Consider the following 26814-nt stretch of genomic DNA (forward strand, 5'->3'; position numbering starts at 1 on the left):
AAGAGGGCGGAGGTTTCCGGCTAAATCGAGTGACAGGATTCTGGCTGAAACTGGGCTACGCAAGTGGAGGCCTAGTTGGGAAGAGGATTCAGGGGAGCCTGACTAAAGTGTGGTCCAGGAGAGGTTGTCAGGAGCTCTGAACCCATTAAACCATAACGCTTCCACCGCAACCACCGCTCTGGTTCTGTTTGGATCTGGCGGCTACGGGGCACCTCGCACAGCGCGTTTGTCCTTCTGTGTCTGGCATTTACTAAGGGAGGGCGGGCACTGGGCGGACTCTGGGGAGCTCGGCCCGCAGAGGCCAAGCCCAGAAAACCCGGGTAGAGAGGGGCACAAGTAAGTGCATCACAGAGGAGAAGTGGGTGGAGCGGGCGCGGAGGGCGGGGCCGCGCGGAGAAGGGAGCGGCTGCGCCGGGAGAGGGGGCAGAGGGCACGGGGGTGGGGCTGCGTGGGGGCCGCGTCTGGCCGCGGGGCGAGGCGGTGCTGAGGGGACGGGCGGCTGCCGGTGGCCCAGAGCCGCCGCGCGGAGCCGGCGGAACTGACGGCCGGAGGCGGGGCCGGAGCTCCGGGCCGGAATCACCAGGGAGGCGGAGCGGGCTGCGACGGGCCCCGGCGCGTCGCGGAAGCGGCGGGCGGAACGCAGGTGAGGGCGCGGGCCTGGCTGGGAAGACGGGACTGGAGAGCGGGAGGTAGGGGAGGTCTCCGAGGGGACGGGTGAAGGTGGGAGCGGCTTCGGGGGACGCCGGCCGGGAGGCCCGGGCCGGGTGACTTCCGCCTCTGACGCCGACCGGCCGTGCGTCCGGACTGGGCCTCTGGAGGCGTCCTCGCCCGCCACCCCAACCCCGACCCGGGGCCCCGGGGAACCCTGGCCGGCTCCCGCCCCGCGGGCCTGCCCAGCACCAGCCCGGCTCTCGGAACCCTCCCTTTGTGGCCATTCCTCCCGGCCCCTGGTTGACCCCACACCACTATAACCCTGCCTGGGTTCCTGCCCGCCCCTGGTGTGGGTGTCGGTATCCCGACGCTTGCCAATTTATTGTATAAGCGGAACTTGTGAGAGTCGGTTTGCTGTATGTTCACTCCCTTACGGGAATCCACAGTGTTTACCAGGATTCTCTTAAGCCGTAGAGTCTGAGGTAGCGTCCCACCGTCCAGGAAAAAATTACTGTGCTAGCTACCAGTTACATGTGTGACTTTAAAAGGGAAGAGCGAAATTAACTTAGTAATACGCTTTACTTAGCCCACTGTATTTAAAGTATGGTCTTTTCAACGATGTCGTCAGTATTTAAATTTTTAATGAGATATTTTCTTCGCTTTGGTAGGAAGTGTGAAATTCTGTGTGTATTTTACACTTAGACTCCATCTGCATTCAGAGGAGCTCCGTTTATTTCAGGTGCTCAGGTGTTGCCCCTATACCAGATGGCAGGTCTGAGGATCTCATTCCTGGCCTTCAGGCTCAAGTCGTACTCCTTGCCATCGGTGTTTTTCACAGTCTGGCCACTGTCTTTTTCTGCTCCTCCTCCAAGGATGGTTTTATCTTCACTGCCCAAACCACTTGCCCTTCCCTACACATCTTTGTTCAGCTGTCCCTTCTCTCTGCGGTGCTCTCCCTGCCCTCTCTCCCAGGCCTGGTAGGGAGGCACAGCTTCTGCCAAGAGCTTTTCCAGACTCCCTGACCCCAGCAGGGGTTTGTCACTTGCTCCTTCCTCAGTGTCCCCTAGCACTGGGTTCACAGCTTGATTTGAGCATTAACACCTGCTGTTTAATTGTTTTCCAGGCTGTCTTCACAGCTTGCATAGCATCTTATTCTTCTTCGTTGTGGTCATGGCTGGTACCTGATAGTTGATCAGCCCTTGTTAGCAGACAGAATGAGTAAAAGCTCTGGACACCTGTACTCAGGCTCTCAGTTCTTGGACAGACCTGCTGTTTCCTTGCCTGGGGGCTTTGTGCCTGTTCCACCCCGTGGTGCGTGGACAGACACACGTTGGGTGGGTGACTGACCATGAGCAGTGCATCTCAAGATGAGCACAGAAAGTAACTTCTTTCTGCCTTTTCCTCCCTCTCTGTTTTACAGGTAGGAAAACTGAGGTACTGAACTAAGCTAGGATGCCCAGCAGAGCTGCGTCAGTGTAAATGCAAAGAGGAGCAGGGCTGGGGATGGTTTGGGATCAGTTGGCTCCACTTTGGTCACTTGATGGTGGGAGGAGAGGTGGGGAGGTGAGGAGTTACTCCGATGAGGGTATAAGTTAATCCTGGGGATGAGTTAATCCTGATGAGGGTGCTAGGCAGGCTCAGGTGTAGGAAGCTGAGACGTTGATCGCTGGAGAAAAGCTTGGAGAGCAGTGTGGTCATCTCAGACCAGGAAGAGTGCTGACCTGGGAAGGGTAGGAGAGAGCAAGCTGGGTGGAAGGAAGAGTGGGGTAAGCCAGCAGAGGGCGAGGAGTAAGCTCCAGCTTGGTGAGGATATTGGTGTGAAGCACTGAGGATAACCACTTCCCAGAGGGCAATGCCATTCTCAGTCTGTAGGATGAGAAGTGGAAAGAATCAGATTCAGAGAAGGCAAGTAACTTACCCCAGGTCACATAGCACTTGAAGCTCAAACAAAGCCTCCTAAACCTACCCTGGCCTTACTTACCCAGCCCCACCCACACTTCTGTTGCCACCTAGGGGAGCAGGTCTGGGGCACAGTGCCAGGCCTGATTAATGTCTTCTTCACGGTCTTCTACTGAGGGGCCATGATTAGGCCTATTTATAGGGGCTTGGTGCCTTAATATTCTGCCCCATGCCTCTCTTGCCAATCACATCAGTGCCGTCTGCAGTGTGATTGCTGCTTTGGTGGCACCAGGGAGCGGAGTTAATTAAAGCCAGTATAAATAGACTGACTCTGCCCTCCTCTTGCAGTTCGAAGGAGGGTTTTTCCTTCCTGTCCACCCCCCATGTGTCCCTCCTTCCTCCTGCCTACCGCCACCCCATGCCCAGCTCAAGTCTGGGAGAGCAGAGCCCAGACATTACTGCCTCCCACCATTGCCTGTCCTTTCCTGGGAGCAGGTCCCAGGGACCAGAAGGGGAAGAACCCAGAGTTCATATTTTCTGTGCTTTTGCAGAACCGGTACCATTTGCTAGTACCCGGCAGTAGACACAGGCAATTCCCCACTCCCCCGCAATCCGTCCCTCTTTTTCACTCCCCAGCCACGGTTTCTTTGTTGTTCATCCAGACTTGGGAGGTTGAGGTGAGATGAGGTAGGGCAGGGGCACCTAGCCGGGTACCACGCACCCACCTTGTGGCAGCCAGTCATTGCCCTCTGAAGGCTTTGTGTCAGTCTCTGGTCCTTACAGTCTCCCTTGTTCACTCAACCAGCATTGCCAGAACAGCAGCTCCTGGGAGCCCCCGACTGCCACCCAGGCTGAAGCCGTGCAGACCATTGGGATGGGGGGCTGCGTGCATGCTCTTTTCCCCGCACCTGGCCCTGTGCTGGGTGGGTGTGGGCAAGTATGGGGGGATCCTGATGCTCCCTTCCCTCCTCTAGGCACCATGACCCCCACGGGGACCCAGCATTCGTTGGCCGGTCAGACCTACGCAGTGCCCCTCATTCAGCCAGACCTGCGGCGAGAGGAGGCCATCCAGCAGGTGGCGGATGCCCTGCAGTACCTACAGAAGGTCTCCGGAGATATCTTCAGCAGGTGGGTGCTGCTCCCTGGCCCAGGCAGTCGTCTCTCCAGTCCCAAAGGCACCCTCTCGGAGCACCTCTGTGGTGACTCTCGGTCCTGAGGGGGACCCAGCTGGCTTCCCTGTGCCCAGGGGGCCAAGCTGGGTGCCCCGCTTAGAACTTTTTCTTGTAAGTGCTCACTCTTAACCGTCTTGCTTAGCCCTGGGGTTCCCCATGCATCCACGGGCCCTGGCGGTGGTATGACTCTCCCAACTGCTCTTCCCTTGCTGGGGGGCCCTGTTCCTTCGCCTGTTCCCCCAGTCAGTCCATGGTTGGTTATCCAACATTTCTTGTGTGCAAGGCTCTGGGCCCTTTAATAAGACAGCATCCTTGCCTAGCTGGAGGGTCCACTCCAGCAGCAGAGACAGACTCTAAGTGATCAGTTGTGTGTTAGTTACAGTTGTGAGAAAACCAATCTCTACTATTTTGTAACACCTAATATTTGTATCACATTAACCATGTGCCCCCCTTGACCTGAGTGTGTTCACTCATTCAATACTCTCAACAGTTTTTTTTTTTTTTTTAAATATGTATTTATTTGGCTGCGCTGGGTCTTAGTTGAAGCATGTGGGATCTAGTTCTCTGACCAGGGATCGAACTCAGACCCTCTGCACTGGGAGCGCAAAGTCTTAGCCCCTGGACCACCAGAGAAGTCCCTCAACAACTTTTTGTTTGAGGTTCTGTTATTTCCACTTTGTCAATGAGGAAACTCTGGCAGAAGGGTCAGGAGACTTGCCTGAGCAGTGGAACTAGGCGTCACACCCAGGTGTAGGGGCTCCAGGCTCTGGAATTACCCTGTCTCTGTGATAAGAGGCCTGACTTGGTCTGCAGGGTCAGGGAAGACATATGTGAGGAAAAGCCGGACTGGTGGAAGGGGAGGTATCGTGAGTGGGTAGGTTGGGAGAGAAACCTTCAAGAAAGGAGGAAGGGCATGAGCTAAAGTGGAGAGGGCCTGAGTGGAAGCCATTGTGGCTGGAGCAAGGGGCTTCGTGAGGCTGGCAAGGTGGCCTTGGATCCTTAGCGATTCCGGGTGGGGAGTAGTGGCTGTTTGTACCCCAGTGCTGATCCAGCTCAGCTCTCAGGCTCTTATGATTTTTCATTCAATGTTGATTGAACGTGTGTGAGTGGTGGTTGCTGTTTTCTGCAAAGGTTCCCTGGTTTTGTCCTGTATAAGGTCCTATTTCTCTGGTCATGAGCAAGCTAAGATGGGCTGGCGCTTCTCCTCCTTGGATGCCCCCACCATGCGTCCCTGGCTGGAGTATTTGACTGCCTGACTCAGGTCCCTCTCCTGGCCAAGTCTCCCCCACTGTCCCCTGCTCGTATCCCAGACCAGGAACCCCCACCGCTGCAACGTGCAGTCTCTTCCTCCACCAGTTGGAACCCCACCTCTTCCCAGAAGCCTTCCCCAGTGGGGGCAGAAAATGGGGCCATTGTCTCCAGATGGACAGTCCCAACGTTAGATCCACTTGACTCTTCTGCCTCTGAGCTGCCCTCTAATGCACCTGGCTGCCCCAGGCCTCTCTAGGATGTGAGTGTAACCGAGGGTGGGGCCATGACGTAGTTAAGGGGGTTGACTCTGGAGCGGACTTCCGGCTCCAATCTGGCTTCCCCATTTACTTGCTCTTAACCTCCCTATAAAGCCTCGGTGTTCCCATCCATAAAATGGCAGTGATAATGGTGCCTTCCTCAGAGGATCGTTGTTAAGATGAAATGAATTGAAACTTAGAATGGAACTGAAGTGCCTGGTGTATAGTAAGCATCCAGTAAATGTTCCCTCTTGTTATCTAGGGACGTCATCTCTGCTCATTTGCCACCTATGCTAGCCCTCCATTACCTGCTGTCCCTAGTTATAGAAAGTGTTAGGTGCTAAATATATCCAGGGGTCACCTAAGCAAGAGGACACAGACCTTTAAAAGCCACTAGTGCCAGATTCCGGTCACCCCACGCCTCGTGATGAAACAGTCCATCAGATATTTGTGTTTCCTCACCAGGACCATGACCACAGGCCTGCCTGTCTGTAAGGGGAGCATTGGATTCTGAGCATGCTTTCCTTTTCCTTCCTGTAGACACTTCCAGGTTCCTCTGTTCCTGGATGGGAGCAGAGGGCAGGAAGGCCATCTCACAGGGAGGGGTGGTGGGCTCGTTGAGGCCCAGGGCTGACAGGATGCTCCCTTAAACAGCCAGCTTCCGGGTGCCCCGCCCCTCTCCAGCAGACACCCAGCATTCGGGACCGAGGGATGCCGATGATGCTCAGCCACATGGTCCCTGTGCTCAGGGGCAGCATCATCTCAGAGGGGAGAGCCACCGTCTGAGCTGAGTCAGAGCCACATAGCGTGCACTGTGTGGGCGCCTGGGGATCCAGAGGAGAGAGAAGCAAGACTTGGCAGCACATTTATCAGTTAGATTCCCCAAACCAACTGAAGCAAAAGTAACCAGTCGGCAGAGCAGGCTGTGGAGCGGCAGGGTGATGTGAGGAACTGGTTTGCTTTCATCCGTCCCTGCTTGCTGCCTCTGGGTTGGCCCCACTCCCAGACAGGCCTCACTCTGGCAAGGTGACCAGTGAGCCTACAGCTCAGGTCCAGCAGGAGAGAGCGCCTCCCCAGAAGCCCCAGCCTCATGGCGGTCCCAGAGCCAAGGCTGGGGCAGGGTGGGGATGACACGGCAGTCACATGCCTAACCCCCAGCCCTAGGGTTTAACCCGAAATGTGGGGACCAGGCCTGTGGAAGCAGCATCCCCAGTGGAGACTGGCTGTGATGAAATGAGGGAGCAGATGGTGAGAGGAACACGACTGCCTGCTCCCGGGTCAGGGAAGGCCCCCTGAAGGAGGGCCACACGGGGCAGGTTCTGCTGAAGGGTGGGGACTGCGGCCCGAGGCCCTCTGCTGGCACCTGGAAAGGGGCGCCAGGGGCTTGAGGCCTGACTGGAGGGTGCAGGGGCCTGAGCACCCCACCCCAGAGGCCACTGTCCCCACAGCGCTGGGACAGTCCCCGGTGGGAGGAGTGGGTGAAGGGAGAGCAGGGCCATGTCAGGGCCGTGAGGGCTTCTCCCAGCTGGACGGGGCCTTGAGCTTGAGCCCAGGGTTTTGGGAGCCTTGATGCGTTCTGAGCAGGAAGTGATGGGACAGAGAGCTGGGGAGGGGTCATCAGGCAGCCGCACAGGGGCCAAGGAGGGGGGCTGCGGTGCAGGGCGGCGGATAAGAGACGCTTCAAAGGGAACGGTGACAGGACATGGTGACAGATTGGGAACAAGGTCAGAGGGGAGGGAGGGGTCAGGGATGACAGGGAGTGGGGGTGCTGAGCCCTCCCCCCTATCCCCCAGCAGCTTACGGGCCTGAAGCTCTTCTGTCCTTATGGGCTTTTGCAGTAGGGATGTGACCCCAGCTTGGAATCGCTCCCCTTGAATGTACTCCTCTTGCAGAGAAGAGCCCCCTCCCATCCCCTCTCCCCTCCCCTCCTCCCCTCCCCTCCTCCCCTCCCCTCCTCCCCTCCCCTCCTCCCCTCCTCCCCTCCCCTCCTCCCCTCCCCTCCTCCCCTCCTCCCCTCCCCTCCTCCCCCCTCCTCCCCTCCCCTCCCCTCCCCTCCAGCCCAGGCCCAGCCCTCAGCTGCCCTGGAGCCTGTGCCCAGCTCTGCAGGCAGGTGAACTCATGGGATATTAGCATTCTGAGCTGGGTCCTTCTCCCACTCTGCCGCAGCCGAGTCTGCAGAGCTAGAGAGAATGACAAGGACCTCGCTGGCGCCTGGACTGCTCCTCACAGCCCCTCCCCGGCCTGTCCTCCTGCCTAGCAGACCTCCCACCCTCACCTGCCCCTCGTCACCTGGGAGATGCCAGGCCCAAAATAGCTACCCAGAGACGTCACCTGCTCCACATGACTTAGATGACGTGCAGAGGGGCTGCAGGAGGAGTGGAGTGGACTGCGTGAACGGTGGGTTTAGAGACGGCCCTTCCCAGCGGCCCCAGCCTGACCACTTGCCCTCTGCAGAGCTTTCCCTTGTCTTTTCTTCCTCCCCGCTCCAGCTCCCCTCCCCTCCCTTCCTCCTCACTTCCTCCTTCCTCTCCCCATCCTCCATGCTCCCCTCCTCCCTGCTGATTGGCACCTGGTGCCTCCCAGGGTTAGGAGGCCTCAATCAGCCGCCTGCATAATTAGCAGATCGTTCTTAATTACCCCAGCGAGTGGAGAAGATTCAGGGGAAAGCAAGAGCTGCTCAGAGGGCTGATGGGGGTGGGGGGGCACCAGGGAGGGGAGGGGAGGGGAGCAGCAATTAGGGCTGGGGGTCTTCCCCTGCCCCCCACCGGCAGCTGACTGGTGTGAGGCTGGGAGCAGCAGCAGACCCAAGGGGGCCCTGGGCCTGCCTGGCTTCATAGGTGATCTTCACAGAGGGTCGTGGGGATCAGCTTCAGCTTCGGAGGTGACGGGACAGGCAACCCAGGTGCTGTCCTGGCCCCCTGGGGGCCTCGTTGACCTTGACCGCCTCACGCCCCAGGCCCCAGCAGGGGAGCCCTCTGCCCTCCACAGTGCTTCCTTGCAGTGTGTCTTGTGTCCTTGTCTGGAGTCTGGAATGTTCTTCTCCAGTCTACTCAGCACTGCCTGGGGCCCGTCACCCCACCCAGTCTGTGGGTGGTCCAGGCAGGTGTTGACCGTGTTCTGGGGACTTGTTGGCTTCTCTGGGTCATGAGACACACATCACAGACTTTGACCTTTACAGTAGTTCTGCGATGTGGAAGTTACCAGCCTTGCTTCTCAGCTAAAGAAGGTGGGACGTGGACCAGGTTAAGTGACCTGCCCACGGCCACACTGCTGCTATCCCCCGGGCTTGGGGACATGGCAGTTGTCTGCCTCCTTGGGAGCAGGAGTGTGTTGCTGATTCCTCTCTGCCCCAGGCTCTGAGCAGACCCGCTGAGCCTGCCCCTCCCTGCTGGGGTCCTGGTGACACTGTGGGGACGCAGCTGCAGAGATGAGCCTGGAAGCTGAGCCATGGGGTCTAGATGAAGAACAAACAAGCCGCCCTCTTGGCACCGTCCTGTTCACAGTGGATGTTGCTGATCAGTCCTGGCTCTTGGTCCCCGCCCCACGTGGCCCCGCAGGCCTTCACAACACTGCCTTCCAGCCTGTCCCTGCCAGTCAGGAGAGGTGACCCGCCAGCTGAAACCTCTTCTCTCACCCTTGGTCTGAGATCGGGCTGCCTAGGGCCTTTGTCAACAAGCAGGACATTACTTAGATAAGAATAGAACCCTGGGAATTTCGTTTTCCGTCCTGTCCCTCACAGGAATCCACCCCGGAGCACCCTGACAGCGGGCATCCGGCTGGAGTCTGATGGCTTCCCCGGCCAGGCAGTGGTTTACAAGGACGTTCTCCTCTGCAGCACTGAGGTCGGCATCCATGTCACACACACTGCCCGCCCCCCCCCGCCACGGACTCTGATGCACCCCACTCTCTGCAGTGACGATTGCTTTCCCACCTGACAACACTTGAGGTCTTCTGGTAATGGAAGGGAGTTACATTCTCCAAGTCCTCTCATCTTTAGACCGAATGTCCTTCACTTACCTTGTATGACGTGAGCTTCTCACTCCTCACCTTGCTCCTCACCCTCCTCTGGACGTTCGTTACCTCCTCACTTACCCAGCCACTGTGTTGCGTTATGTGTCAGGCGCTGTCCCAGGTGCTAGCGATGCAACTGTGACTCAGGCAGAGCCTGTAGCCCGGAAGGGTATTCAGGGTCCTCTTAACGTGTGGACCTGGTTTGAAGGGGATACGGCTGTGGGTGAGTGGGGTGTCCAGGAGATGAGCTCATGAATCCAGGGCTCTGCTTCCTCTGCCATGCCTCCAAGAGAGTGGACGTCCCATTTGTTGAAAGAAGGTGGGAGAGGAACATGGTGCTGTGTGCTCCACGGACTCACTTCCTTCATCCAGGCTGCCATTAGCACCTAGGTGACCAAAGCCGTCACGTCCTCCTTCACCTGAACTCCTGCTCAACCTCTGTCCCCCGTGTTTGTGCACTTGGCTTTTTAAACCTGAGTGCTGAGCTTCACAGTCATTCTTTATCAGTTTCACCTTTCCTGGACTCTCAGCTCACGTGGGTCTTGATTCAGCCATGCAGACCATTTGGGGGCCTTCCCATTGGATACCCCAGCTTCCTAATCAAGCACTGGGTGAGCTGTGCGGGGCCCTGCTGGAGACCTTTGTGCACGACTGAAATCAGCCCACGGTGCCTTCCGGGTGCTGCTGTTCTCTGGCTCCCTCTGATACTTTCTAAGTGTGCTCTCCTCCAGCCCCCAGCTCCGTCTCTTCCAGAGGACTTTGTAAGAAGCCATCAGCAGCTGACTCAGGCTGTACTGCGTGTAAGATTTTTCCCTCCATACGCCAGGCTAATAACCCTGTCACAAAAGAAGACGCTGTGAATTTAGAACAGTGCTGGCCCCGGGGATCCACCTCTTCCATTTCAGAATGCTTAGGACCCTGTATTAATAATCCATCCTGGAAATTTGCCAGGGTTCACTATTAAGCTTGATGTCTGCAACTTTGAGAAATCAGAGAGCAGGCTCTGTCTGTGTCCAGTTCCGACATCCACCCACACAACCCTCCACGCTGCGTCATGTTAACTGTGAGGTTGCTTCATCTCCCGGCAGCATGGGACTGAGCTGGGAATGAGAGGAAGTGGCCTGTGTGCAAGTAGGGAACCCGTTCTCCCTGCCAGGAAGTGGGCGCAGACAGGTCGCTGGTTCCACATCTCCTAGAAGGAAGCTGGGCCTCTTGTTCTGGCCTGCGTTGCCGCCCCACTCAGACTAGCCTGTCGAGGAAAACTAAGCTGGTTTGGGTACCTGCTTGGAGCCCAGCCCCTGCATCCTCAAGCCCCCACACACGAGGGGCCACAGGAGTAATCAAGGAGACTTCATCAGGGGTGGAGACCCTGGGCTTGTGAAACTGGCTGATCAGGGCTGGTAAAAAAAATCCTTGAGGTCCCTCACTGTGTGGTCTCTGACCAGGGACCGCAGGCCCTTCTGCCATCCACCAGCTGTGGCCATGGTCGGGGCTGGTGTTCCTGGAGGTAGGGGGGCTCTTGGGCAGAGGACACCCTGGTGGGGTGGGCTGGGGCTCCTGGGAAGTGAGAAGAACCCTGTGCTGCTGAATAGTGAGAGTGAGGCGTGTGTGCATTTACCTTGGGGCGTGAGGTGATACCATTCAGTGACCGCAGAGGAGCCCTTCAGGCGCCCGGCACAGTGCCAGGTGTTGGGAACACAGCAAAGAACAGAGCCCCAAGCCCAGGAGCCCACAGGCAGGAGACACGTGGTGACAGGTGGTTCTTATTCAGTTGCTAAGTCATGTCCAACTCTTTGCGACCTCATGAACTGCAGTATGCCAGGCTTCCCTGTCCTTCATGATCTCCCTGAGTTCGCGCAAATTCACGTCCATGGAGTCACTGATGCCATCCAATCATCTCATCTTCTGTCACCCCCTTCTCTTGCCCTCAGTCTTTCCTAGCAACAGGGTCTTTGCCAATGTGTTGGGTCTTCATGTCAGTTCAGTGTTGACTTCTTTTAGGATTGACTAGTTTCATCTCCTTAGTCCAAGGGACTCTCAAAGGTCTTCTCCAGCAACCACAGTTCGAAAGCATTATTTCTTCAGCGCTCAGCCTTTATGGTCCAGCTCTCACATCCCTGCATGACTCCTGGGAAAACCATAGCTTTGACTCTGTAGACCTTTGTCGACCACATGACTTCTCTGTGATGGTGACAGGTGGCAGTGTGTAACAATAGAGCCGGCTGGGGTTTGGAAAGTGACCGTGAGTTTTAAACTCCGTCTCAGGCAGGCCTTGGCATGGGACTCAGTGAAATGAAGGACCAGCCGTGTGGGGAGACGGCTGGGCCATATGACAAGGCAGCAGTGGGCATATTCAGGAACTAACAGGGTACCCTGTTGCTGGAGCCCGCTAATCCTGGGGAGGGGTGGGGCAGCCCCTTGGCAGACCACCCACAACTGTGAGAACCTCAGCGGGGACTAGGGTTTACCCAGAGCCGCCTGCCCTGAGTCGGGCGGTTCCTTGTGGTCAGCTCTGGGACTGGAATCAGGACCAGTCTGGCCTGTTGCTCAGCCTCTCTAAGCTCTGGTTTCCTCCATGTAAGTCATGAACACTCTGTCTCTGCTCACCTGGGCCTGAGAAGGAAAGCCCTGGTGGGTGGGCCCTGCATCCTTTCAGGTGGCACGTACAGGTGCCAGCTGGGTGCCAGGGTGACTGCCCGTCCCTGCCCAGAGCTCCAGGGAAGGAACACAGTCCATTCCCAGACCCTTCAGGTTGGGTGGTCCTTACTGAGGTCACCTGGGCAGTTCCAGGATCGGCCCTGACAAGCAGGTTTTAAGAGCCCTTACCCGAGGGCTTCCCTGGCCGTCCAGGGGTTAAGACTCTGTGTTTGCACTGCAGGGGCACAGGTTCAATCCCTGGTCGGGGGCTAAGATCCCGCATGTTGTAGGGTGTGGCCAAAACAAAAAATTCAGGCACAAGCCCTTACCCGAGTCCCCGTTCACCTGTTTGCCATTAGAAACAAGCGGGACCAGAGGCTGCAGGGGCCTGGGGAGGAGCCTCCAGCCCTGGTGATTAGTTTCTGTTTTGTTTTTTTTTGGTGGCAGGATCTCCCAGCGAGTAGAGCTCAGCCGGAGTCAGCTGCAGGCCATCGGGGAGAGGGTATCCTTGGCCCAGGCCAAGATCGAGAAGATCAAGGGCAGCAAGAAAGCCATCAAGGTAGCAAGCGTGTGGCCCTGTCCTCTGGCTGGTCAGTGGTCCCAAAAGTCCTCTTCTTTCTCCTCTCCCCATGCCTCCGAAGCTGCTGGGTGCCTGCTCCAGCTACCCGTCAGGTTTCTCCCTGCCCATAGTCCCCCCACCCCAGCCCCAGGCTCTGGAGCGTCTCAGGCCCAGCAGGAGTGACCAGACGCCGTGTGTCCACAGGTGTTCTCCAGCGCCAAGTACCCTGCCCCCGAGCGTCTGCGGGAGTACGGCTCCATCTTCACGGGGGCCCAGGACCCCGGCCTGCAGAGGCGCCCCCGCCACAGGATCCAGAGCAAGCACCGCCCCCTGGATGAGCGGGCCCTGCAGGTCTGCGGGAGTGCCCTGCACCCTGGGGGAACTGAGGCCCCAGAGGATTCTGACTGCTGGAGGAGTCGGGGGATCGCTTTGGCCTGGAGCCAAAACCCGCCTCCCTCAGTCAATTCCCATCTCCCCACACCCCCAGGAGAAGCTGAAATTCTTTCCCGTGTGTGTGAACACCAAGCCGGAGCCTGAGGACGAGGCTGAGGAGGGGCTGGGCGGGCTCCCCAGCAACATCAGTTCCGTTAGCTCCCTGCTGCTCTTCAACACCACTGAGAACCTGTGAGTGGAAGGGGTGGGGGGCCAGGGGGCTCCCGGCTCGGGTGCAGCAGAAGTCTATGGCCTGGGAGCCAGGAGGCTCCTGATCAGTTGGTTTTGCCTCGCAAGGCCTGGGAGGCTGTAATCCTAACTTGAGCCGTGGCCCTAATGATGTGGGAAGGGTGGTCCAGCCTGAGGGCCGAGCACAGGTGCTGCATGCCCTGACCTCCACCTTCTCCAGGTACAAGAAGTATGTCTTCCTGGACCCCCTGGCTGGTGCTGTCACAAAGACCCACATGATGCTGGGGGCCGAGACAGAGGAGAAGCTGTTCGATGCCCCTTTGTCCATCAGCAGGAGGGAGCAGCTGGAGCAACAGGTGGATGGAGACAGTGCCTGGGGGCGGGGGGCGTGGCCCCCCCAGTGTTGTCTGGACCAGGGGTCTGATGAGCCCCCTACACGCCCAGCTGTGCTTGGGGGCCTGGGAAACTCCAAGGCCTGTTCCCTGGCCCCCCTCACCCTCCCGACCCACAGGTCCCGGAGAACTACTTCTACGTGCCTGACCTGGGCCAGGTGCCAGACATCGATGTGCCGTCCTACCTGCCTGACCTCCCCGGCGTGGCCGACGACCTCATGTACAGCGCGGACCTGGGCCCAGGCATCGCCCCCTCTGCGCCCGGCGCCATTCCCGAGCTGCCCGCCTTCCACACGGAGGTGGCCCAGCCTTTCAAGCCAGGTGGGCCGAGAGCTGGCGGCAGACTGGGGTGGGCGCTCCCCTGCTCGGCCTCTTGCCTCCTAAGGCACCTGACACCTCGCCTTTTGTCCCAGACCTCGAGGATGGGGTGCTGACGGCACGCCCACCGCCCCCACCACCCCCGCCACCTCCCCCAGCTCCGGCCGTGCTGGTCAGCGCCCCCCCACCTCCGCCCCCACCCATGGCCCCACCAGGACAGCCCGCCAGCAGGGACGACAGTGGGGGCACGTCCCCTTCAGGTAGGGGCAGTCCCAGGGCACGTGGGCGGGGGAGGGGTGCCTCCAACTTCTGGATCCCTGAAGGGTTTTCTGTAGCTTAGTTAAGTGGTCATCAATTCTAGATTTTCAGAATAGTTCTGATTTCAAAATTACATTCTCCTGAGTTCATAAAGTAGTGGTTTCAAACCGTATCTTTGGGGCCCTGAAATTCTAACCTTCAGGGTAGAGGGAGCCTGGATCCCCCATTCCCCTTGAACCAGTGACAGAGGGGGCTACTAGTAACCATGGAAAATATAGCTAGAGCCCCCACGTGGCCCTTCAGTGATGTGTTTCCCAGGCTACCTCGGTACCCACCCTGGGCGGTGCTGGCCCACAGCCCAGCTCTGCCCCCGCAGCCTTTCTTCCTTGCACCTTCCACCCTCCAGCCCCAGTCCAAGGAGCGCCCAAGGAAGTGGTTGACCCCTCCAGTGGCCGGGCCACTCTGCTGGAGTCCATCCGCCAGGCCGGGGGCATTGGCAAGGCCAAGCTCCGCAGTGTCAAGGAGCGCAAGCTGGAGAAAAAGAAGCAGAAAGAGCAGGAGCAAGGTGAGGCCGGACCCGCTGCGGGAGGGCGCTCTGCCCGCATCTCCAGGGGCTGTGCAGGCCCTCCTGCCCGGAGCTGGAGCCTGCTTAGCCTCGGCCAATGGTCCAAGGAAACAGTTGGGGGCTAGGGATATTTTTAGAGACGGGGACCTGGCTGCGTCCCACTTCTCGAGGCCCCTTGAGGCTCCGGGCTACGTCAGTAGTGCATCCAGTGCTGACAGATGCCACGTCTGGGACCAAAGCAGCCGTGCTCCCTGGGATCCCAGCCCTGAGTCATCCCAGCTGTGCTTCTGAGCAGCGCACGGGGACCCTGGGCAGGCTCCTTCTCTGCCCAGTCCAGCCGGGACGGAGGCGACTCCGCTCCCTGTGCCCGGCTCAGGATGTCAGTGACTCGGTTACTCAGAGGTCACCTGCTTTCCTAGTAACACTGACCAGTGCTCCAGGGGCTGTGGTGGCCTGGTGGCTGTGGAGGGGCCGGAGTGTTGACAGTGCAGAGGACCCCATGATTGAGCCCTGGGGTGTCACATGGGCTGGACTGAGCCCACCCCGGGTCCCTTCACCTTGTCCCCATGCTTTCCCACTGCAGTGAGAGCCACCAGCCAGGGCGGGGACTTGATGTCAGACCTTTTCAACAAGCTGGCCATGAGGCGCAAAGGTAGGAAGCAGGACCCTGGTGCCGCCTCCTTCCTCGCGGTTTTCAGGTCTGTAGGGCCTGGCTGGCCTGGTGGCCAGACCAGCTCCTCACTCTGGCATCTGCCCTCCCAGGTATCTCTGGGAAAGGACCTGGGTCCGGGGCCAGTGAGGGGCCAGGGGGAGCCTTCGCCCGGATGTCAGACTCCATCCCGCCCCTGCCTCCCCCACAACAGCCCCCGGGCGAAGAGGATGAGGATGACTGGGAGTCCTAGGGCTCAGCTCATCCTCCCCCAAGCACCACGCCCCCATGCAGAACAGCCAGACAGGCTCCTTGGGGGGACAGGGTCATGGAGGACTCTCCAGCTCTCTTGCCAGGATCTTCAAGGAGCAAGGAGGCTGCTTTCGGAGGCCAAATTGCAGGGGGGCGGGGGAGGTGTGGTGGTGAGGGTGCCCTCTGCCTGTGCTCCACCCCCCTTCACCAGCGTGTGCGTCTCTTCCTTAGACTGCGTAAAACAGTACATGAATCAATAAAGAAGTGATGCCAGATGCTAGCCTAAACCAACAGTGCGCTTTTAATTAAGGAACCCTAGCTGTGCAGACGGCCCTTGGAGCTGGGGCTTAGGTTGGGGGGGTGCAGGGAGGGAGGGCTGTTTCCACACGGGAAAGTGTCTCCGTGATAGACACGGGGTCTCTAAAAATAGCCGCGCTGAGAGCCTAATGGCCCTCGGCATAATCGCTGATGTCAGGGGAGGCGGTGTCTTGGCGTCAGCTCTGTGGCTGAGCAGGAGGCCCTGGAGCCAGGCCAGGAGGATGATCCTGCTGGCAGGGCCAGGGGCAGGTGAGGGCTAGCAGTGCAGGAGGAAGTGAGGCCGGGAGGTTGGGGAGCAGTTCTTAAAGACTTAGAGAAAAGGTGGCCGAGAGGACCCGAAGCTGGGGCAGAACAGCCCTGTGGATACCAGGGGGTGGGGATGGATGACATTCTGAGTTTCCTAGGGTGAAAGGTCTGGAACAGCTATTTCAGTAAGAAAGGGAGAGGCTGGAAGAGCCTGCTCCTTCTCTGAGAATGTGGATTCTGAGAAACAGGCCAGGGCAGAGTGGCTGCATCCTCCACAGCCGCTCACAGGCCAGCCAGGAATCAGCGGAGAGCTGGACATGGGGCTGGGCCGAGCAGAAGACAAGACTCCGTTCCAGTTGCCCGGGGGTCGGGCCAGGAATGGCGGGGTCACTGTTTCTTTGGGGTCAGCCTCATTGTCTCCTGCTGGCTGGTCCACCTCTTCCTGCATCCTGGCAGCCCACTGAGTCCTGAGGGGCTCCCACGGCACGCCCTTCTCAGGCAGGATCCCTGCAGGCCAAGCTCACGATGATGTTGCCCGTGGGCAGGTGAAGGGAGGGCCTGGTGACCCTGGTGCGACCACCAGTCAGGAAAGGCCAGCTTTCTCTCGATGGAACTGCAGAGAGGGAAAGACCATGACACCAGACTGGGGCAGGGGCGGGACAGTCTCAGGGAGCCAGAAGGGCAGGACTGACCTTCCGCAGAGCAGCAAAGGCAGGGCCAAAGGTGGCTTTGACCTCCACACGGTCCCGGATCCAGGCCGGCAGCTTGGCCTGGATGGCCGGGGAGGCGTACCGTTGGTCCAGGAGCACTATGCTGGCAAAGTCCTTCTGGTGCCTGATGGCCCTGCCTGGACAGAATGGGGACGGGTCTTGCTACTATGCCCCTCCCATAGCTCAGCGCTCAGGCTGGAGAGACGGCAGGTGAAACTGCTCCTTCCTGTCACCTCAGCCCGCAGCCACCCCTCCCGCCAGCAGCACCGCCCCAGGCCTACCTATGGACTGGTTGACAGCCTTCATGCACAGGTTCTCCACCAGCACCTTCCCGGGGCGGGCCTGGCCTGGGGCTCTGGACTGCAAAGGGCAGAGAGGACCCATCAGGGTTGATGCCTGCCTCCTGCGAGGGGTTCTCTGTGACAGCGACTGAGGCTCTGCGGCGAGACCAGTGGGCCTCGCGGGCACCAGCAGCCGATACAACAGGTGACGGTGCGAAAACACCCAGGAGTATGGAGGCACCGTCCATCCCTCTGGGGCAAACAGGCACACGTGTCGAGGGGTAGCCGCAGCTGTGGGAGGCACGGGGGTACTCACAAGCGTCTGGTCCAGGTAAGCCATCTTCTCCTGCAGCTCTGGAGACATGATGTTGGGGTAGGGCATGCCCACCATGACCACACACCTAGGACGGAGTCACACATGAGCCGGGGCACGTGGGCGGTTCCCAAGGCGCAGGACAAGGGGCCCGTCCTCACCCACCGTCACCAGCTTCCTTCAGCCTCTCCCTCCCCTCATCCCTGCCACCTGGAGCAAGTTATCTCATCAGCCCAGACGTCCAGTCTAGACCAAGGCACCAAGTCCTGATCCAGTGAGGGCAGCCTGGTTTTCCAGCTGGCCCCAGAGGGCCCAATCCAGAGTTGGTGAGTCCAGGCCCCTCAAGGGTGTGAACCTGAGCCATCAGCCCAGGTGCAAAGTCAGAGCCCGAGGGGTGAGCAGTCACTGCTTACCGCCCAAGGTCGTCAGAGAAGTTGATGCCTTCACTCATCTTTCCCCCGACCACGGAGAGCAGCAGGGCGCCCGTCTCCATGCCCCGGGCCTGGCCCTGGCCGCAGTGCTGCGGGAACACCAGCCCAGAGCTGCAGCGCCAGAGTGTGGGTGCCCCCTCCAGGGGCTCTGGGGACCCGCAGCCTCACCTTGATGCACCTGGAATACTCCAGCAGCACCTGCTCCACCTTATTTGCTCTCTTGGGCTCCTGAAATATCTGAAGGTGAACAGAGAACATCTCCCAGAAAAGGGTGTTGAGTCACTCTTGGCCCTAAAGTTTTTCAGAATGGGGACCGGAAAAGCCCACAGAGCCGGGGTCCTGAAGAGACCCCCACCGGCTGGTATCAGGACTGGAAGTAGGGATGAGACAGTAGGGGAAGCCCCCACATATGAGAAACCCCGGGAGGAACTCTGGGTGCCACCGTCCTCTCAGTGGGACGTCCAGCTGAGTGCCGATGACTCACCTTTTTCCTGACGGTCAGGCGGGCCAGCAGGCCACTCTTCTCCCAGTGGGCGCAGACCTGGTGTTGGTACTCGTAGGAGGGGAAGAAGCAGACCACCCCTCCCGGCACCACGTTGCACAGGTTACAGAGAATGCGGCCCGTCTCGTCCATCTAGCGAGGGGAGACGAAAGCCAATCCTGCAGCCCCTCCCGGAAGGCTCAAAGCCACGGACCAAGACCACAGGTGGCGGCAATCAGGGCTGTGGGGTGCGGCCAGGTGGCGCCACCTGAGCGGGTCATCCACCCTCCCTACCACAGGCCCAGCTGATGCTTCTGTGACGAATCGGGCACAGAAAACCGCAGACAGGCCCCTAGAGCTGTGCCCAGCACCCCCATGCCTGGCCAGGTGGCACCCACAGGGCCACACGGCAAGAGAAGCAAGGTCGTGAGCAGCCTGCTCGTACCTTGGGTGAGGGTGGGGCGGCTCAGACCCTCCCTGGTGGACGTCCACACAGACACTGCTCAGCCTGTGCCAGCTGAGATGGGAGACCCAGAGCCTAAACACCCGCGACTGGCCAGAGCGCCCCAGCCCTAAATCCATCTCCCACCCCCACGAAGGCCACAGGCGGGCAGGCTGGCTGAACTGACCATCTGAGGCAGCCCCCTCTTCTGATACGTGAAGTCCAGCGTCTGGTTGGAAGGCCCGCTGCAGATGACAAGGGGCAGGATGTGATCTGGAGGGATCACGTGACCTGGGCAAGACCCAGTGAGGCTGAGTCCATGGAGAACGTCCCCCCGGCCCCCTACCCAGCCCTGTCTCCCAGACCCGGACCAGCAACTTACAGCACCCACCCTCCACCTGACTCCCACAGAGAACCAACTTGGGACGCCCAGGCCTCTGCGTGCAGACGGAGGGACTCAGAGCCAGAAGCTCCTCCCTTACCCCCTCTCCGCCATGGCTTCAGCCCCTAGCTGATCACAGCACACAGCTGGACCGTGACAAGGGCCCCCGCCACCGGCCTGGGTCCTCACCACAGGAGAACTCCACCACGCGCTCCGCTTCCACCCCGGCACCGGCCAGCAGCTGCTCCCGGAAGTCGGACACCTGCAGACCAGAAGGCCAACACCGTCACCTCCCAGAGGGCTGGGCCGGGAGGGGGCAAGTGTGTGAGAACAGGAGGGAGAGGTCCAGGGAAAGCCTGGGAACAGATTCGCTGAAAGAAGACAAAACTAATGATACCCGGTGTTGGCAGCCTCATTCCAACCACCTGAGGGAACAGCAGGGGAAATCCAGCAACCTGGCACAGTGGGTCTCAGCCCTGGCTGTGCAACAGAATCACCATTTCGAAAAAATATATATACATGGTCAAGCCCAGCCCAAACTACTGAGTAAGAATCTGTAGTGAGAAGATGTACACATTTGTATTTTTTAAAGAGCTCCAGGTTTTTTCACCTATCAAACTGGCAAAAATCCCCGAATTTGAGTACTCTCTGGAGAAACAGGTATTCTTGTAGGCTGCTGGTGGGATACAGAGCAGAACAACTCCTGGTGAGGGGAATTTGATAGCACTTAACAAGTCAGACAATTTTTACTTTTTAACCCATAATCCCACATCCGGGCATCTCCTCTGAAGCACAGCTCCACAAACCAAACACATGCACGGGGATAGTTCCCATGAGGTTGTTTATAATAATCTGCACTTCGAGAGAGAGTCTGGCTGAAGGAGCGACCCTGCCTCCACCCAGCAGAGGACATGCAGCCCCAGGAGGGAGGCAGACCAGCCCGTGCATGAAGGCGGGCGTGCTGGGGTGGGCGGGGAAGTCAGGGCTGCATGTGCTACCTCTGAGGCAAGTAAGGATGGACAGAGGAAAATATTTGCTCATTTTTACAAAAAATAAAACATATATATTGTTTATATATTTTATATATATAGTTGTTGCAGTGTGCTAAGCTGCTCAGTTGTGCCCAACTCTTTATGACCCCATGGACTGTAGCCCGCCAGGCTCCTCTGTCCCTGGGATACTTCAGGTAAGAATACTGGAGTGGGTTGCCATGCCCTCCCCCAGGGGGTCTTCCCGAACCAGGGATCGAACCTGCGTCTCTTGCATCTCCTGCATTGGCAGGCAGGTTCTTTACCAGTGAGCCACCAGGGAAGGCCCCGTAATATAAATTCATCTTGGTCAAAAGGCTGAGGAGTGATAGCCACACACACAGTGAAACACTGGAGAGACAGACCAGGAGCTAATTAAAGGACTACTTATGGGAACAGGGAACGGAAGTTTGGAGAGGAACAGTAGGGAGACTGAACATGCGTTGTTACAGTTCTGACTTCTGAACCACGCAGATGTGGACATCTCTTAGAACATAAGAAAGGAAAAAGGCAAACTGTGAAACTGGACACAAACTGAAACCAAGAAAGCCTGGCTACCTATCAAACTCAGAACACAACCGCACGGAGAAGAGCTGGCTCTCAAGTGACTTTCCACGCCTAGTGACCACACCTCCTTGGTGGGGCACTTCAAGGGCAAAGAATAAACGCAGATAAACGACTTCAATCCACACTTTACTGTTCGAGGGTTGGTGTAATTTTACAACTGTTCTAAGTATATTGTGGGACAAAGCAAAGAATTATGTTAATGTGCTGTAAGAAACCAAACTGCAGCTTAAGAGGCACTGTGTAAAGTCAAGTAAAACGACTGGTTTTGATACAGAAACATCACTGTGGATTCACAACTTCAGAAAACTATGTCCTAAGTCTGTCCACTGAAGAGCAATCATATATAATAACACAGTCACATAAGAGAATGAAGGGCAGCCAGAGTTGGGCAGGATAAATGCCAATTTGCTGAGAAGAAAAAACGCTTAAGACGTTTTGCTGCTGAGTGAAAAAAGCAAATGACAATAGCAGCGTGTGGAGACACCATTTTTATTTTCAAAATGTGTCTGTATATCTGTAACAATTACATACGCAAATTCTGTAATATTGATGTACACCAAAATCAGTTTTTTCCTGGTGGAATTATGATCTATTTTTGATTTCCTATTAGACTCCCCTAAAATGTGTATATTAAAACTTAAGTCTATAAGAGAGAGAGAAAGACGGTTGTATCTAGGGTGGGTACAAGGGAAAGGCACTGTATTCTGGGTCTGAAACTGCAGGATGGCTTTCTCTGGAGAAGAGGCTGCAGAAATATCTGGGTCTGCCTGACCCCAGACACTGGCCCAGAGACAGAATAGCAATGCCACCTGGTGGACGCCGCTTGGCCAACTCAAGCTGCACCCCCACCCCACCCTCCTACCCTTCCAGCCCCGGCCCTATGGGCCAGGGATCCTTCCCCTCCCAATACCCAGGCGCGAGGCTGGGCCCCATCCTTACCGGCTGCATGGTGCCCCCCGCAATGACCACCGCTCGGCATTCCTTCACCACCTGGGCAAAGTGCACGGCTGGGTTCAGGAGCAGGAATTTGAGGCTGCTCTGGCTGAGGCTGCCTGCAGACAAAAAAAAAAAAAAGACAGCCACGTGGAGAAGGGCGGGCAGGTGCAAGCCAACCAAAACCTCCATCTGTCTGAGACAAAGACAGTGTCCAGTCGGGTCCACGCAGGAGTCACAGAGATGCTGCTTTCTCTTTAAATGAGACCCACTACATCCCCAGGACGACCCCAAGGGAGACGCACAATCGTCTCCCTTGCTACACGAGGGACTGAGCTTTGGGAAGAAACTGGTCCCAGTTACGCAGCTTGCAGGTGACGGGGCCACGACTCCAACGCAGCCCCCCTGACCTTCACACCGGGCCGCGCGGCTTCTCAGGTAACCTCGCCGAGGCCAGTCAGCAGCCCAGCACCTCTGCGTCCTCCTCCTCGCCCCCCCCTCGATCACTGGCATGGGTCACAGGCAGCCATTTCCATGTCCTAACCCAGTGAGGTATGAACACCAACTGGAGGTGAACCGGCTCCTCCCAGTTACCTTGGCGGCTCAGGATGACCCGGCCGTCCTGGTTGGCGGTGGTGAGAGCCTCGAGGAAGCCTTCGACGTGCATCAGTGCGGAAGTAGGCCGCGGCGACCGGTCCTCTCCGGCCTCCGCAGGGGCGGCAGGGGCTGCACAGAGCAGAGGAAGAGGGTCAGCGACTCCGGACAGAGACCACGTATGCGAGGAAGGCCGCAGCCCAGGCTCCCCGTCCCCACTCACCCGCCGTCGCCCCGGGCTGCAGGCTCTGCAGGAAGTCCTGGAAACCGGATAGTTTGGGCTGCTCCACGGAGGGCACCAGGACTGCCCCGTACCTCTCTGTGAAGCCAAGGAGCTGGGATAGGATGAGAGCAGCAGCTGTGAAGGGAGACGGACGGGCCTCCCTGCCCGCCCACGAGCTGCCCCCAGTGAACACGGGGGCAGGTGCCCTGGCGCTTCCGCAAGGCAGGAGCAAGGGGCACACGGGGCAGCCTCGGGCTGAGCAGAGGGTCGGGTACCTTTCTGCTGATCTTGCTCTTCTCACAGTAGCGCCGCACCTGCAAAAACACACCCGGCCAGAGGCGCCGTGAAAATGGCTACAGCTGGAGAAAGACCTTTTATACACCCGGGAGCGGGCCCACCACCATCCCCCGGTGCCTGAAGCCTCCCGTGGCCACATCAGCCTCTAGCCTGGGGCCTCTCCTCTGCCACTGCCCCCATCACTGCAGAGAGGAGAAAGGGGGGACCTGGAAGCACCAGCTTATCACACACAGAGAAAAGCACGGCTGTCATCATAGTGACCCTTCACCCCAAGCTGACGATCCCTCTCCTCTGACACGAGCTGTGTGCAAGGGTTAAGTTATCCCATAGACCCTCAGGCCTCTGAGCTGCTCAAGGACAAAAGGAACTCACTTTTGATTCCTTCCACGGTCTTCATGCAGAGTCCTGCCCACGGGTGGGGAGCAAAAAAGAAGCCTGGGGGTGCTCACCCCTGAAGGTGACAACCTACCTTGAACAGGTTGATGTTGTCGATCTCGCTCTGGAAGAGGAAGTCGTTGATGGTCTTCAGCTCTGTCCCTGAGAACAAACATGCGGGCCTGACATCCCCTCCGGGGACCACAGCCTGCATCCCGGAGGGAAGCTCACCAACAGCTGCCGCCTGCTCTTACCTGCCTGTGAGAGGCTCTGCGTGTTGGGATTTTGCTTAATGTTCCCTAAAAAAAGAGAATCAAACAGGTCAGGACAGTGGGCCCGGCCCCGTCTTCTCCCTCTACTCTGTAGTTATCGAACAAGAACATTCCTGTCTGAAGGGGTCTTCTGCCCTTTACAGCACCCAAAGGACCCACGGGAGGGGGGCAGGATGTCCCAGGGGCCCGGAAGTGTTGCATGTGCAGCCCACGCCTGGTGATGTCACCCTTTGCAAGGCAAGGACAGGTGTCCCCACACCCCATTCCTACAGGCGTGAGCAGGAGACTCCCAGGTTGGAGGGCAGAAACCAAGCGAAGATGCCGACCTGAGACATCCCCTGGAAACTCCCCCGCCCTTCTGCACTTCAGCTTCTATGGGTAAAGCGACTCAGTAAAGGGACGCTGGTACACAGAGTAAGACAAAGGCGTGTGGGGCCAGGAGCCAGGGGCTCCAGTCCCTCTCGCTGGGCTCCCGAACCAGCGGCCGGCCACGCTGGGCTTCAGTTACTGCCCTGAGGGTGAGCACGCCTATGCCGCCCTCGTCGCGGGAGCACCGAGCCCCGAGTCCCAGCACCGTCAGGGTCATGTACACGTTTGTAGCACAACATGTGATGGGTACTGCCACCCGAGGAGAGGGCCTGGCCAAGTAAAAAGGACTTAGGACAGAGGCATACACATCCAAGTTCTAAAAAAGATCTAAGCAGGGACAGATGAGGATTCCTAAATCAATGGCCCAGACAATGCCTGCGACCAGAACCCCGGGGGTGCTGACTGGCATCTGGGGACCAGGCTCCGGCAGGCTCGGGGGGGGGGGTGGGGGTGGGGAGGCTCCTCACCGCCCAGCACAGCCACGAACTTCTCCAGCAGGTACAGGAGCTGCTTGATGTACATCAGGTTCTTGGCCTTCAGGCGCTTCCTGGGAGGGGGGAAGCCCGAGCACGTCAGTGGGAGGGATCCTAACTCCCCTCCTGGTCTGAGCTGAGGCCTTCCCACCTACCACCTTCCCAAATGGGGCACGGGCTGCAGCCAGCTCTCCCAGAAGACAGGCTGGCCGGGGCCCAAGGCCTCCACGGCCTAGTGGGATGTAAGCCCAACGAACCAGGAGGTGAAGGGCATGCCAGCCCACCGCTCTGAGCCCGGGCCAGAGACACCCCACGATGCCTCCTCTCGCAGGTGGGCTTTGGGGCACCAAGGCTGAGCGGGGCCTTCCCAACCCCCCAGGAGGCAGCATCTCACCCGTATCGTTCCGTGTACTGAAGCAGCTGGTTGTGGGCCTGGCAGAGCTGGGGGAGAAAACAGCATGGGTGAGAGGGCAGAGCAGGCCTGGGCGAGCCCCCCTGCGTGATGCCAGTGACCCCTGGATGCCTGACTGTGCCAGCCCAGGACACTCGGGGGCAGTCAAAATGCAGGGGGAGCTGGGGCAGACCAAGGTGTGGGTTTTCAAGGCCCTTCGGCTGGTGTGGCCAAGAGACAGGGGGAGGCAGACTACTGCTGGGGTGTCCAGTGAGGGTCGGGGAAAAGGCCAGACAGCGATGCTCGCATGTAACAAACATCTCTGCTAGCGTCTCCTGGGACAGGAGGGACATACCATCTGCTGAGAGAGACGGTTCAAGGCGACCCTCACACCCTGGCCCAGGTCTGTCGAGGGGAGCGTCATGTGGGCTTAAGGATCAGGAGCCAGTGGTCAAATCCACTGACCTGAAAGTCGCTCAGTCGTGTCCGACTCTTTGTGACCCTATAGACTGTAGCCCACCACGCTCCTCTGTCCATACGGATTCTCCAGGCATGAATACTGGAGTGGGTACCTACATATTCCCTTCTCCAGGGGATCTTTCCAATCCACGGATCAAACCCAGGTCTCCCATGTTACAGGCGGATTCTTTACTGTCTGAGCCACCACAGAAGCCCTCAAGAGACAGCGCTTAACCTCCTTTAGACTCTGAGCTCTCAGCATCAATAGGATTAGCCTGATGTAGAGTCAGGTGTCCCCCCTGCAACGTGGTGCAGGGCACGTAACAAGCAATGAGCAAACAGCGGCTGTAAACCGTCTCCAGCATCCCTCACAGCAGTGTCAACTGTAACACCCGGCTGCACGATCACCCCTGCTTCTCACACCCTGCCACTCTGACCTGGAGGCCTCGGGTCACAGCCCAGGGAGGACCATGCAGAGTGCCCGCTGCCAGGCTGGGCCCAGTCCTAAATCCTGCTGTTTGGGGGGGGGATGTGGCGGGGGGGGGTCCCAGCCTCAGCTCAGCACACGCCCTGGCCCGGGAAGACAGAGGCCCACCCACCTGGGAACCTCTGACCTCCACGCTGTAGATGCTGGTGATGGTGTCGATGAGGTTGTGGGCCTCGTCGATGACCACCACCTGGCCCTGCAGCCGGATCCCCGCCGCCTGGCGGGTGGGCGCGTGCAGCAGCATCTGATAGGGGAGCACCACCAGCTGGAGGGGGAGAGAGGGCCTGAGGGGGCGGGACCCCCTCTCTCCCCCAGAGGGGTTGGCCCAGCCACCCTGCAGCCCAAGTGTGCACTGGTTCCACTTCCTGCCCAGAACACGTGCAGGGACACAGCAGAGAGACCGCCAGAGCAGCGCACTGTGCTCTGAGCACGAAGCCCTGCCCGGAAAGCCTGTGTGGACCAAACGGGAAACCGATAAAACTGGAGTCCACTGGACCGCTGGCAGACATGGGGAGGGAGCTGGGACCCTGGCTGCAGAGCCCCTTCTGTGCTCCCAAGACAGCCCTGGGTTCTGGTCCTGGAGCCATGCAACTCTGGGAAAGTCAACCTCTCAGCCTTGGTTTCCTTATCTGCAAAGTGGGCTCGATACACTCTCACATAAAACCACCACCGCCCGACCCCCGGTCTTCACCTGGGCTGCGGGAATGGCGAACCGGCCCCCGTAGTAGGGACAGGCCCGAGCCTCCTCGCCCAGGGCCACTAACTGCTCGACGTCCTTCACCCCCGCCAGGACCTCGTCCCGGAGGAGCTGCAGCCGCTCGTGGCTGTAGAAGGGGCAGGTGGCCCTCGGCTCCTGCCTCCGCCTCCTCCTCCTGGGCTCCTCTTCCTCGGTGATGCTCTTCTTCTCTGAGGGGCACGGGGGCAAAGGCAGAAAGCCACAGCTGCCCTGGGGCCAGGAGTGGTTCTATACCATCCAGACCCGTTCCCACAGGGCGGGACCTTCCAGAGCTGCTGCTTATGGTCTCATTGAAACATCCCAGCATCTTACTGTCTTTCTAGCAAAGGCCTACACAAAACCATCTCTCAGCCAGGGTTTTGGGCTAGATCTGGACCAAAAAGCAGACAGGCCCCTTTTCCCCATGTGAGGCTCTTTAGGAAGGAAGCCGGGTCCACCTTACCCTCATTCCCACCATTTCCCACGTCCTTAGAGCCACTCCCCCCCACCATTCCTAGCACCGCCCTGGGCCGCA

The 26814-nt window shown here is 58.6% G+C and overlaps 2 protein-coding genes across 5 annotated transcripts in view; one reads left to right on the forward strand and one right to left on the reverse strand.

Annotated features, from left to right (window-relative positions):
• The first annotated feature begins 492 nt into the window (after nt 1-492).
• WASHC1 (WASH complex subunit 1) lies at nt 493-15767 on the forward strand. 2 transcript variants are annotated; one of them, XM_061124688.1, is made up of 11 exons: nt 493-643; nt 3525-3678; nt 12326-12437; nt 12642-12788; nt 12925-13061; nt 13279-13414; nt 13570-13771; nt 13864-14028; nt 14433-14591; nt 15175-15243; nt 15354-15767. In XM_061124688.1, exons 2-11 carry the CDS (start codon nt 3530-3532, stop codon nt 15491-15493), a joined length of 1416 nt encoding a protein of 471 aa, XP_060980671.1. In that variant the 5' UTR covers nt 493-643; nt 3525-3529; the 3' UTR covers nt 15494-15767. The 2 variants fall into 2 exon arrangements, with proteins under 2 accessions (XP_060980671.1, XP_060980672.1); XM_061124689.1 differs by having other exon boundaries at nt 521-689.
• A 19-nt stretch (nt 15768-15786) lies between these two features.
• The window catches only part of DDX11 (DEAD/H-box helicase 11), a 30717-nt gene continuing 19689 nt past the window's right edge, over nt 15787-26814 (reverse strand). The window contains exons 10-28 of one of the 3 annotated variants that reach the window (XM_061124685.1): nt 26256-26470; nt 25677-25829; nt 24622-24668; nt 24222-24301; nt 23368-23412; nt 23208-23275; nt 22717-22755; nt 22442-22553; nt 22219-22350; nt 21631-21743; nt 19286-19358; nt 18902-19005; nt 18276-18425; nt 17960-18028; nt 17774-17880; nt 17364-17448; nt 17048-17126; nt 16749-16903; nt 15787-16669 (exon numbers count right to left, since the gene is read on the reverse strand). In XM_061124685.1, coding sequence (XP_060980668.1) covers nt 16640-16669; nt 16749-16903; nt 17048-17126; nt 17364-17448; nt 17774-17880; nt 17960-18028; nt 18276-18425; nt 18902-19005; nt 19286-19358; nt 21631-21743; nt 22219-22350; nt 22442-22553; nt 22717-22755; nt 23208-23275; nt 23368-23412; nt 24222-24301; nt 24622-24668; nt 25677-25829; nt 26256-26470 — 1856 coding nt within the window. In that variant the 3' untranslated portion in view covers nt 15787-16639. The remainder of the gene's footprint in view (nt 16670-16748; nt 16904-17047; nt 17127-17363; nt 17449-17773; nt 17881-17959; nt 18029-18275; nt 18426-18901; nt 19006-19285; nt 19359-21630; nt 21744-22218; nt 22351-22441; nt 22554-22716; nt 22756-23207; nt 23276-23367; nt 23413-24221; nt 24302-24621; nt 24669-25676; nt 25830-26255; nt 26471-26814) is intronic. The other 2 variants (XM_061124686.1, XM_061124687.1) reach the window with 2 other exon arrangements.

This window comes from Dama dama, chromosome 22, assembly GCF_033118175.1.
Source record: "Dama dama isolate Ldn47 chromosome 22, ASM3311817v1, whole genome shotgun sequence".
In the NCBI taxonomy this organism is placed as follows: domain Eukaryota; kingdom Metazoa; phylum Chordata; class Mammalia; order Artiodactyla; family Cervidae; genus Dama; species Dama dama.